Here is a 13,001-nt window from a genome sequence, read left to right on the forward strand (position 1 = left end):
CGCATGCGTTCTCCCTCTCCCCTCCGGCTCCCACCCCCACCCTCCCACTCCCCGCCCCCTCGCCAGGGTGGGGGGTGGGGGGGTGGGTTTGGAGCATCTCTTCTGTCAGGCCTGTGAGAGCTGGGACGGCTTGCTTCCGAGCGCATCCCGAGTGCAACCATCTTTCTCAGGACTTGAGGTGAGCCGGGCCACCAAGCCTCTAGCCCCGGCCCCGGGCAGGGAGGCCTTTTCCCGGTGGGTTGTGAGGGCGCAACAGAGGTGGGCTTTGAGGGGGAACCTTCCCCTATCGCCTCCCATTCTCAGGGGTCAGGAGCCACCTCCAGCCCCTCACTCAGCCGCCTCTGTGGAGACAGTCCTGGGTGCCGGTGTCCGCGCCGGGCGGGAAGCGGGCTGCTGTCCCGAGAGGCGGGAGTGGGGTGACTCCAGGAACTGGACGAGTGGGACTGGCCACAGTCAGGGGACAATTTAGGGTAAAACTTGCGGGCCCCCCACCCACACCTCCCCAGCTTAGTCCAGGGGAGGGTGACCTGGCGCAGGTGTTGGCTTGTAGGGGCTCAAGTTCAGGTGCCCCCCGCCCCTCGACGCACACCCCTGGCAACTGGGCGAATCTACACACCATGGGCCAGCCGGCTCCGAGTGGGGCCACAGCGTCTCAAAGGCCCTATGGTGACACTCGGTCTCGGCCCACCGCAAGTGACTTGGTATCACCCGGGGAGCGCGAGACCCCTCTGTGGTTGATCTCCCGTGGGCCCTGTGATCTCGGGCCAGTCACCGCCACCGCCAAATCGCTTGTCCCGGCATCGCTGTTCCTGCACTGACAAAGCAGCCATGGTGGTGATGGCCCAGCATCTCCAGGGTGGCGGGAAGAGTCGAGTGGGCCGTCATGCGGGTCCCCTGGCACCTGCTGAGCTCCCAGGAACTAATGCTGCTGCCCCTTATCGCTCCTGGTGCCCTTTGCCAACGGGGCAGAGCCCGTCTCATAGGTCCCTGGCCTCAGGCGAGAACACCCTCAGATTCCCAGCTGCCCGGACCCCAATCCTGATAGTTATCCTTGAACCACCGCCCCCCCTCCCGCCTTTTACTCAAGAGCAAATCCTCTCCATGAGTTCCACCGTCGGCACATACCAGAATCCGATCCGATCTCTCCCCTCAGTCTATCTTTGCTGCTACATTTCTCCCTCTTTCTGTCCCCCAAGCCTTCGGGTACCGCAGAGCTCCATCCTCAGTTTACCTTTTTATCATGCCCCCCCCCCCCCCCCGCGCTCTTCTTTCTGAGCCAGCGTATCTACCGAGAAGCCCACGGGTGGATCCCCATCTGGGATCTGCCCCGCCCCCCAACCCTGACCTCCAGAGCTCAAACTCAACAGAACCCCCCACTGATACCTCTAACCCGCCCTCTGTCCCCAAACTGCCATCATCCCTGGGTTTCCAGAAAGACCCGAGGTAGCAGCCATTATGATGCATTTCCTGAGGCCACACGCTGAACCGAGACCAGAATGTGTATTGAATAAATTTAATCGTAATTTGCTATTAATAGCTAACACTAATTGAGCGCCTGCTGTGTGCCCATCCTCTCCTTAACTGCATGATAATTTACTTGCTTATCTTGTTGATCGGCTTCTTCTCACTTCCAGAATCTAATCCTCCCAAGGGCAGGGATTTTAGTCTATTTTGTTCGCTGCCACTTCCCCACCCCCACACCTCCCACCTTCCTTCCCCACACCCATCACAATGCCTGGCACGCCAGGAAAACTCTGGAAATAATGCATGAAAATTAAATAATAATAAGAATGCCTAACATTAACCAATCCCCTTCTGCATGTTTATCACCTATTGTTGAGATATATTTTGCTGATTCCCCTTTGTTGTCTGTTTTCCTGACTAGAATGACAAGTTCCTGGCAGCCAGGGTTTGGTAACAATTTTCCCAGTTGTTTGTCCTTGCCACACAGTAGGTTCTCAATAGCTGTATGCTGAATAGGTAATAAAGGCTAAATTCTAATGTTAATGGATAGCTGACCTCATAATTTGCTGATTTACTTGGTTTATTGTCTCCACCTTTTAGAATACAAACTCCCTGGGGGCAGGAATGTTGCTCAGCATATAATATGCGATGGGGCACTATGTGGGGCTTGGGGATCAATCAACAGTGATACAAAACCAAATAAAAACTGACCAAAATCCCTGCTCTCCCTCCTCCGGAACAGGGAGGGACTGCTAATGGGCAGATTTCTTTTCCGGGTGATGGAAATATTTTAAAAGTAGATTATGGTGATGGTGGGGGCGCATGCGACTCCGGACCTCGAGGTTGTAGGTTCGAGTCGCGTGTTGGGTGTAGAGATTACTTAAAGGGTAAAAAAAAAAAAAATTATGGTGATGGTTGCAGAACAGTTGAATATACTAAAAAACAGTGAATTGTGCACTTTAACTGGATTGGCTTTATGGTCTATCAATTAAAAGTAAATAAAACTTTTTAAAGTCACTGCCTTTACATAGAGGGAATGAGACAGAAATTAAGCAACATAAATAATGTATATAGCATATTAGAGGGTGATTCGCACACACCTAGGCCCTTAGGGAAAGTGATGGCGATGCCACCCAACTGTCCCCTTGCCCCCAAATGGTCTTGCCTAACCTACCCCCGCCCCCATTGTCTTTTCTTCTCTTTCCCTCGTAGGGTCTGGTGTTCACATCCCTTCCCTGAGCTGCCCACGGGGTAATGGCACTGCCAAGAAAGCCTAACATGTTTGATCTGGGCCTGGGCACGTGGAGCCTTAGCTCCCAGGAGGAGAGCCAGAGGGCGCAGGGACCCCCCAGGGGTGTCAGCAAGCAGCTGCCTGAGTACAAGGCGGTAGTGGTGGGCGCGAGTGGCGTGGGCAAGAGTGCACTCACCATCCAGCTGAACCACCAGTGCTTCGTGGAAGACCACGACCCCACGATCCAGGATTCCTACTGGAAGGAGGTGGCCCTGGGCCACGGGGGCTGCATTCTGAATGTCCTGGACACGGCAGGGCAGGCCACCCATAGGGCCCTGCGTGACCAGTGTGTGGCGATCGGGGATGGTGTGCTGGGCGTCTTCGCCCTGGATGACCCCTCGTCTTTAGCCCAGCTGCAGCAGATGCGGGCCACCTGGGGCCCTCACCACACCCAGCCCCTGGTCCTTGTGGGCAACAAGTGTGACCTTGTGACCACCACCGAAGATGCTCGTGCGGCCGCTGCAGCCCTTGCGAAGAGCTGGGGAGCCCCCTTCGTGGAGACCTCAGCCAAGACGCGGCAAGGTGTAGAGGAGGCCTTCACCCTGCTCATCCATGAGATCCAAAAGGTCCGGGAGGCCATGGCAAAAGAGGCCGTGGCAGGGCCAGGTGGGGAGAAGGGCCGGCACGAGAAGGCCATGTGCCGCTGCGGCTGCTCCGTGGCCTAAAGATCTTGGTCAAGAAAAGCGGCCCTCCCCCAGGCCAGGGTGGTGGTTCCTAGACATGCAACCTCAGAAGCAGCTAGCTGTGTGGGGATACTGTTGGTGTATTGGGGATAGATGAATCCCTCTCTCTCGGGGAGTTTTTTCTTTGGTGATGGGCATCTGATAATGTAGGGCATAGTACTGGTTACTGTTGAGCTAAGAGATTTTGTGCAAAAATAAATGGTGTTCTCAGGTTTCAAAGCTGCCTCTGTGCCAAGTGTTCTGTGGGTGGGAGTGAAACTGGGAGAATGTTACTTGTGAGATTTCTTTCATTCAAGAAATGCTGGCGGGGGGAGCCCACTGTGTGCCAGGCCCTGCTTTGAATGCAAAGGATGGAGAGGCACAGACACTTAAAAATCCCTGCCCTCCTAGATCTAACATAAGGCAGGTGTAGGAATAAAAAGTGGGGGAGGTCGAGGAAAGCCTTATCGAGTAGGTGACATTTGAGCAAAAATTTGCAGGTAACCTGGGGCAGAGGGAATAGCCAGTGCAAAGGGCAGGAGCATAAACCAGCTACCACCACACCAACTCCCAATAGTGCAGGGCTGGGTGAGAGTACAGGTAGAGCGAGCCTCTATACTGTGGAACTCAGTATGTCAACATTAGAAATCAAGCTAACTCAAAATGCACCCTAGCTTTCTGCCCTGACAAAGACGCTTTGTTAATGACCTGGAGCCCCAGGTTCTAATTTCTCAGACTCGGAGTTCCAAGCCAGGATAAGGCCTGTAGCTTGCTCCCTCTCTTCCCACTGGGAGCCCCTCCCTGCATCTGGAAGCGCTCACGTGTGCTTTTGGACACCCCCCACCCCACCCCGTACAGCCCAAACTCTGCTCCCACCTCACAGCCACCCCTTGGTCCTCAGAAGGATGGACCCTAGAAAGATGCTACTGCGGGCCCCTGAAAGAGTCCTCCAAGCCTTCCGGAGTGGGGCATGGGATCTGGGTGGTTACTACCATTGTCTTTACGGATGCCTCCTCCTGCGAGAAGAGGCTTTAGAGTGGGGGAGGGTGTTTCTACCGCCCCAGGGCAGGGGTCCCTCTGCCTTTGTCTAAGGGCAGCCATCACCGTACAGCCCACCAGCCCCCTAGAAACTGCCACTCAGACAAGCAAATAGCTGCTTTAGATCGCATTTATTGTGGGGGCAAGGGCGGCGATCTTGGGAGTCCAAGGGCAGCAACTGCAGCTGACGGGGTAAGCCGCTCTCAGTGTGCCGACGGGGAGCAGGTGGGGTGTTGGGGTGGGTGGTCCTGGGCCGGAGGGCGCGCAGGATTCAGGCGGTGCTCAAGGGGGCAGGAGACGGCGCACCGGCGCCTGGGGCGAAGGGTTCTCCAGGCGCTTCACCCGCAGCAGGGCCCCCAGCACACCCTCAGGGGGCACCTCCGGGCTCAGATCCTGGTCCGCGGCGCGGCGGAGGCGGCGCGGGGCAGCCACAGCCTCGGGGTCCGCGCTCCCCGCTAGGATCCGCCCCAGCAAGTACCTGCAGGAGAGCCGAGTGGAAGGCACGGAGAATATGCCCGCTCATCAACATCCGGGCCTAGGTCCCAGATGACCCTGCAACCCCATACTGCCTGGGGACCCGGCAGTCACCAGCCTCCTCCCCACCCAGTCGTCCCCAGCCCACTGCTTTCCAGCTGTCCCTGCCTCCCATCCCAGAAACTATAGTTTCCCTGCCCCCCACTACTCCCCCCAGGAAGCAGACATTGGAGCCCCCTTCCCGGGACCGAGAGTCCCGTTCCCCCCACTTTCTCCCCAGCCAGACATCTCTGACCCTATACCCTGGGTCCAGCTCCTCACTCCCTCCTAGGGTCCCAGGGCCTAGGTGTTGGCACCACGCTGTGAGGCAGGCCCCAGCCGTCCCCCCTCGCCTTCCTTCCCCCCCCCCCCCCGCAGGATGCAGGCACCGCCCCCTGCCCGCCCCTTGCTGGGCTACCTCAGCAGCTCCGGGTCCACATCTGGCGTCTCCTCGCCGGCGTCCTCTGCATCCGGGCCCGTGGGGCCGTCGTCGTAGACTGGGGGCCGGGGTCTGAGAGCAGTGGCAGGGGCAGGGACGAGCTGCGCCGCGAGGGCTGCAGGGTCCAGACGCGCGCGGAGCAGGGCGCGGGCTAGCTGCGCGGCAGGCGCGTCGGGGTCGTCCTCCAGGCCCAGCGCGGGGTCGTTAGTGCGGGGTGCGCTCCAGGCGCGCAGCAGCTGTGCCAGGACGCGCGCCTGCTGATCCTCGGCCTCCTGCGCCTCTGCCCGCGCTCGCTCCTGCCTTTCGGCCTCTAGCAGGTGCGCCAGCGCCCGCGCCAGCTCCTGCATAGCCCCCGCCCCTTCGCCGCGGGGCACTGCTCGCCGGAAGCGGCGGGGAGCTCCAGCCTCCGCCATGGGCGACGAGGCTGCGCCCAGGCCGCGGAGTTCCTGCCAGAAGACGAGGACGAGGAGGTGGGGGAAGAGATGTCAGCGTCCGTCAGGCCAGGGACCCCCCCACCCCCCCACCCAGGGGATCTCCATGGACCTCGAAAATCCCCAGATGCCACCAAAGGCACTGTGGCCCCGCAAATATACCCAGACACCCCTAAGGCCACTGGAGACCCCCAAATATCTCCAGACACACTTAAGACAACCAAAGCCCCCTATAGATCCTCAACCCCGCAATGGTTTCCTAGTGATTCAATTTGCCCCAGGGCTGCTGAAGAACAGTTTTTCTTTTTCTTTTTCTTTTTTTTAACAGGAGTGGTGATGGCAGACATGACAGCCATAGATTTTTCTATATTGATGTTATGGACTATAAGAACCATATCTGCATTTTATGGGTTCCTATTTATTGTTCACTTGTGTTACCCAAGAGATAGCAGACTGCTCTGCACCTTGAACTTTGGAATCTATATCTAGATCAGTACCTTTAAGTTCATCTTTTCCCTATCCCTTTTCTTTCTCCTCACTCCCTCCCTTCCTCTCTCTCTCTCTCTCCCTTCTCTTCCTCCCCTTCCTCTCTCTCTTCCTCCATCTCCCTCTCTCCTCCCCCTCCTCTCTCCCTCTCCCTCTCCTTTTCTTTCCTCTGCATTGAATTGTTTTCCTGTGGATGTACATATTTTATTTAACTAGTCTTCAATTGATGGACATTTAGGGTGTTTCCAATCTTGCTATTCTTTTTTTTTAATATTTTATTTTTTAAGTAATCTTTACACCCAAAGTGGGGCTTGAACTCAGCCCCATCACCCACTAGGTGGCCCCAATCTTTTGCTGTTCTTATCATGTTGGGGTAAATAACCTTGTTCATATATTATTTGGCTTGTGTGTACGTCTTTCTTTAGAATAAATTACCCAATGACTAATTTTCAATTTGGACAGTTTTAAAACAATTTCAAAAAGTTTAAAGAAATTTTAAAAAGATATCAAAAGTGCAAGTAAGGAACAAAAGACCATAAAAATGACCATGAAGAGTTGAAAAAGAAACACATCGAACATCTAGAAATATGTTTTGTTCTTTGTTTTTGTTTTTATTTAGGTAATCTCTACAGCCAACGTGGGGGGCTCGAACTTACAACCCCGAGATCAAGAGTCGCAAGCTCTTCTGACTGAGGTATCCAGGCGCCCCTAGAAATATGTTTTAAATGAAATTAAAAATTAAACAGGCAAGGGACGCCTGGCTGGCTCAGTCAGAAGAGCGTGGGACTCTTGATCTCGGGGTTGTAAGTTTGAGCCCCCCACGTTGGCTGTAGAGATTACTTGAAAATGAAATGTTAAAAAAAATTTAAAACAGGCCAGTTAAATAGCAGATTCAATAGAGCAGAAGGAAGTGATAAGATTGAACAGATCTTGACACTTGCTACACAATGGAAGGGACACTCAGAGCAGACAGGATCAACTCCTTCAAAGACTCATGCAGGGACAACAAATGATCCTTATGCGGGAGCAATGGAAAGGAAAAGATGAATACGTTTGACTCCATTCAAATTAAGGATTTCCTGTTATCCCAAGACACCACAAATAGAGTGAATGGGAGAAGATGCCTGCAACACAAATAAAGGATTGGCATCAGATACACAAAGAATGCCTAAAAAGCAAAGAGGCAAACAAACTAAACCTAGGGAAAACTGATGATCAAATATTTCACAAAAAAGTAAACTCAAACAGTTACTAAATATATGAGTCGTAGGGCACCTCATTAGTAATCAGGAAAATGCAAATTAAAATGCCAATGAGCTACTATGCACAGTGCGTCCAAAAGACTGCCAAAAATCAAACTAATAATGTCCAATGTTGGCGTGGCTGTGGAAAAAATGGAAACTCTCATACACTGCTGGTGGGAATTCAATTGCCAGAATAACTTTGAAAAAACAATTTGGCAATGTCTAAAAAGACGCACAAATCCTGTGACCCACTCCTGGGGTGGTACACTGTTTGAAACAGCACAAAAGTGGAGAAGGGGAGGACAAAAGCCTGGAAACAACCCAGATGTCTACGGGCTTATTGAGAATGCATTTATAAAACCATGATATACTCATATACTAGCAATGTACTCAGAAAATAAAATAATATGCAGCAATTGACTTTTGTAAATGAATTACAGCCACGCACTTCAATGTGGAAATGTGGATGGCGGACATATCTCACAACCGATGCACAGTCAAAACAAAAACAAAAACAAAAACAAAAAGGAGGTTGGAATTCGATTTCAGGCGGCCTAAGACATCCTGATGACTTCCTAGTGACCCCTAGTGACAACTAGGAGCCAGATGCCTGGCATGATTCCATTTCTATGAGGAAAGGCTAAAACAACATATTGTTTAGACATATATACACCTATATGAGGATTCCTTTAAAAAGTAAGGAATCAATGAACAGAAAATACAGGATAATGATTCTGGAGGAGAGGGTTGCTGTGCGCAGGGGCACCCAGGGGCTTCTAACTACTGATCATGCTCTATTTCTTAAACTGAGTGGTGGGTAGACATGGGGGTTATTTTATCATTATTCGCTACATCATACATGTATGTTAACTATATTACGCCATATGTAAAATATTTAATAATTCTTAAATCCCCCATCCTTGACGCCAACCGCGCTGAAGAGTTGGAGGATGTTGTGCTCCAAGCGCCCTGTGCGCCACAACCCCTTAGCCCCTGGGGAACCACACACTCACCAGCAATCACAACCTCACACACACTCACATGGACTAGCAGGCGTTGAGATGTCACATGTGCAACGCAACACTGACACATCCACACACAAGGAACCGCACACGTTCACACACACGGCTGCTCATGCAGTTACGATCGCCAAGCTACCCAGATGCGTGGACACGCACCATCCTTAAAGACACAATGCAGCACAGAGACATCATGGCTCCTCTCCCCACAATGACACAGCTCCACAAAGAGACAGAGAAACAGCCTCATGAACACCCATACAAAATCCTAGTCACTCGGTCCAACAGAACCCAAATGGGATGTGCACATGGGAATGCAAAAAGTATTCCCTCTCAAAAGATGAAATCTTTCTCCCCCCCCGCCTCTCTCTCTCTCTCTCTCTCTCTCTCTCTCTCCCTCCCTCTCTCTGTCTCACACACACATAGACACGCCCAAAGGTCAGTCATCACGATAGGATTCACCAACACACGGTGTCACTGAGACAAGTCACACGCAGGAACACCACCGGCATCACACACGATGCACACTCAGACCCACAACCGTCCGTATGGACGCTTGGAAGCGCTGACATCAAAGGACACACACTTACAGGGCCATCACGTTCTCACGCCCCTGTCATCGCATCTCGTGCACACAGACCCGTGCGCGCACTCCCTTCCCGAATGCGCGCTAGTCCCATGGACAGCGCACAGGCGACGGCGGGGCGAGGCCCGGCCTGCGCCAAGTGCCAACGATGGGCTGGGCGCGGCTGCCAGGCGAGCCCCGCACACCGCCACCCACACACCCAGAGACCGAGTCCGGCATGGCCTGGGCGCCGACTGGCGGCTGCACCCCAGGCCACCCTGACCGACCTCCCCGCACGTCCGGGAACAAGGGCAAGCGAGGATGAAGGGCCAGCAGCCGAGCGCAGACCCCTGCCCGCAGCACCCTTCTCCCCACCCCCACCCCGAACCCGACTGGTGTCCCACCTTTCCCGGCCGTGCGCAGAACGCAGGGGGAGGCCGAAGTAAGCCCAACAGCAGCAGCACCAAAAGGCCGACGCCCCCGGCCCGCGGCCCGCTGAGCAGTGGCGACCCCGCCATGCTGCCCCAGCGAGCCGGGCTCCGGACGGGCGGACTGGCTGGCAAATGCGCAGCACCTGGGCTAGCGGGCAAGGCTGCGGTGCTCTGCGGCTGCGCACACCAGGGAACCCGGCCCTCCCCTGCCCACCCCCTCTGCCGCCACTCCACGCAGGCGCAGCTTGGGAGCACCAGCAGCCCCTCCATCCAGCCCATCGCCATGGAGATGCCCAAGGGGCAAGGTGGAAAGCTGGAGCCTGCGATGGCGGTTGCCATGGCAGTAGGAGGGCAGTTGCCGGGGCAACAGACCTTGCTGTCCCTTAGCAGACAGGCAAGAAAAATGGACTCAGTGGAGTGGAATGGAGGTCTGGTCCCCACCTCTCCCTCCCTGGGAGGAGATACATGACTTGTTCAGTGGATAAACAGTTACTCGCTACTGTGGGCGAGGATAGATACATAGATACATAGATTTCACCCATATATTGCTCAAGAAAGGATTTCAAGTCACTTAAAATGATATATCAAAAGAAACAAAACTGGTAAAATTTGTGTATCCATTGGGCAAAAAATGTTGGGAAAGGAATGTTAGTAGTTATTTCGGGGTGAGGCAATAAATAATGGTTTGTCAGTTACTCCTTCACACTTCTCTCTGCTGTCTGAAAAATGTTGCAATGGATATGTATTACTATTATAATTAGATAAAAAGATAAAGATTATTTTCATTTTGGAATTAAAACAAAGTATGCTAACATGGCATAAATTAAAAGTGAAGAAAAGAAAGACCCATTTATGTTGTTGTGAGTATATCTAATCCATTGATTCTGTCTCCATCTCTGCAGTATAACAATTTTACAATGAAAATCATTATACACATCCCTTTATGGACCTGAAGATGATATACCCAGCCACAGTGTGATGAACACATGTTTAAGGTGATTCCCATGATCCTTGCCTCCTGGTGTCCACAATCTTTTTCTCTTTCTTTAATGTTTATTTAGTTTTGAGAGGGGGGAGGGACAGAGAGAGAGGGAGACAGATGATCCGAAGCAGGCTCCCCGCTGACAGCAGCCAGCCAGACGGGGGACTTGAGCTGAAGTCGGATGCTCAACTGAGTGAGCCACCCAGGCGCCCTCTGGTGTCCACAACGTTGTGTAATCCCCTTCCCTTTGAAAGTGTGCATAACCAAAGGTGACCAGATATATGGGCTTACGTGTACATAATTATGTTAGAAATGAGGTTGACACTGTTACGGATGGGAGAGTCTGCATTTGTGTGAATGGAGGTCTGGGTTCTTGGATTCCCCAGGAAAGACTCATGTGAGGATCCTTGCTCAAAGAAAGACAGCCAGAAGGAAGGTAGCAACCACAAAGCAGTTTATTAAGGACAATACTCTGTCAAGAAGGGAGGGTGGGCAAGCCCAGAGGCAACAACAGCTCCAGGGCTAGGGGTGTCTTTTCTTTTTATGTTTGCAGAGGTTATGGGTCATAGCTTGGGTGGTCTCCAACTGAGGTTTTTTCCATTCATCTAAGGGACTCCTCTTACCAGTTGGGAGGGGAAGTTTTTCGCCCTACAAGGTTCTTGATGGAACTGTCACAGCCATCTTTCCCCAGGGAGGAGGGGCTGTTGGTGTGGGGGTTGAAACCATAATGCAAATATATTTTAATGGAGCTATAGGTTACCCTGGGGCAGAGGTTGAAGAGAAAAGTGCCATGTTCTGCACCTGAGGCTCTTGGTCTGTTAGCCCTGGGGTATTGGAAGCTGTAAGGCCAGGATGCTAAAAGCCACAAAGTCAGGGTGTTGTGCCCTCAGACTTCTTTTAAAGTTTATTTATTTATTTTGAGAGAGAGAGAGAGAAAGAGAGAGAGAGAGCACACACAAGTGAGGGAGGAGAAGAGAGAAGGAGAGACAGAATCCCAGGCAGGCTCCACGCCATCAGCACAGATCCTGATGCAGGGCTCAAACTCACACTGTCAGATCATGACCTCAGCTGAGATCTAGAATTGGACATTTACCTGACTGAGCCACCCAGACACCTCTGCCCTCAGGCTTCTAATGTGTCACCTATTTATCACTGTCTTTGCCTACAGCTGATGTCTAACTAACTGCCTACTCTATTGAAATGACCACGTTGTGAGGTGATTCCCACTCCCTTACCTCTAGGTAGCCTCTAGGAACTGAAGGTGGCCACCAGCAGACAGCCAGCAAGAAATCAAAGCCCCCAGTCCTTCAACTGCAAGGAACTGAATTCTGCCAATGACCTGGGTGGGCTTGAATCCTTCCCCAGTCAAGCCTCAGATGAGGCTGCAGCCCTTCCCAACACCTTCATTTCAGCTTTGTGAGACCCTAAGCAGAGATCCCAGTTAAGGAACTGTGAGCTAATGTCCTTGTAAGTATGTTGTGTTAAGGTGGGAAGTAACATATCATCAACAAACGAGAAATAGAAGAGAACTTCTTCAGCCTGATAAAGGACAAAACCCCACAGCTAACATCATACTTAACAGTAAAAGGCTGATAATTTTTCCTGCAGGGATCGGGATCAAGACAAGGATGTTCCAGGGGTGCCTGACTGGCTCAGTTGGTAGAGCATGTGACTCTTGATCTCAGGATGATGAGTTCAAGCCCCACATTGGGCGTAGAGCTTACTTAAAATAAGAAAAAAGATGAGGATGTTCCCTCACCACTTCTACCACTTCTATTTGACATTGTACTGAAGGTTCTAGCCAGGGCACTTAGGCAAGAAAAAAAGGCATCCGTAGTGGAAAGGCAGAAGTGAAATTATTTCCATTTGCAAATGACATGATCTGATACGTGGATAATCTTAAGGAATCCACAATAAACCCATTAGAGTTAATGAATGAGACCAGAAAGTTTGCGGGATATAAGATCAATATTATAAAACTCAATTGTATTTCTATACACTAGCAATGAACAATCCAAAAACTGAAATTAAGAAAACAATTCCAGTTGCAATAGCATCCAAAAGAATAAAAACACTAGAAACAAATTTAACAAAATTAGTGCAAGACTGTACCCTGAAAACTACAAAAGCCATCTAACATAAGCTCAAATCCCATAATCGCTCACTTCCAACACCCCTTTTTCAGATACTCCACAGTTCCCCATGGTGTGTGGGCTCCCTCATTGCAGCAAGCCAATAAACCCAATTTGGTTTGACTGCAGCTGTGTTCTGATGGTCTTTGACTGATGTGCATTAACATAAATGAAGGAGGTTCAGCAAAAACCCTCACTTCCCTGCTCTGTGACCTTCAACTCAGTAATAGTGTTCCTATCTGCAACCCCTTGTGTCTCCAGCTAATTAAGTCACCTCCCGCCCATGCTTGGAAGGAAGTTCACA

The 13,001-nt window shown here is 51.8% G+C and overlaps 2 protein-coding genes across 2 annotated transcripts; one reads left to right on the top strand and one right to left on the bottom strand.

Annotated features, from left to right (window-relative positions):
* Positions 1–2,387: 2,387 nt before the first annotated feature.
* On the top strand, positions 2,388–3,661 carry ERAS (ES cell expressed Ras). Its single transcript, XM_045471676.1, has one exon. It carries the CDS (start codon positions 2,719–2,721, stop codon positions 3,418–3,420), a length of 702 nt encoding a protein of 233 aa, XP_045327632.1. The 5' UTR covers positions 2,388–2,718; the 3' UTR covers positions 3,421–3,661.
* Positions 3,662–4,567: 906 nt separating this feature from the next.
* On the bottom strand, positions 4,568–9,760 carry PCSK1N (proprotein convertase subtilisin/kexin type 1 inhibitor). The gene is made up of 3 exons (XM_045471675.1): positions 9,557–9,760; positions 5,387–5,853; positions 4,568–4,933 (listed from the first exon to the last, which is right to left on the bottom strand). Exons 1-3 carry the CDS (start codon positions 9,668–9,670, stop codon positions 4,738–4,740), a joined length of 777 nt encoding a protein of 258 aa, XP_045327631.1. The 5' UTR covers positions 9,671–9,760; the 3' UTR covers positions 4,568–4,737.
* Positions 9,761–13,001: the final 3,241 nt, after the last annotated feature.

This window comes from Leopardus geoffroyi, chromosome X (assembly GCF_018350155.1).
Source record: "Leopardus geoffroyi isolate Oge1 chromosome X, O.geoffroyi_Oge1_pat1.0, whole genome shotgun sequence".
NCBI lineage: Eukaryota > Metazoa > Chordata > Mammalia > Carnivora > Felidae > Leopardus > Leopardus geoffroyi.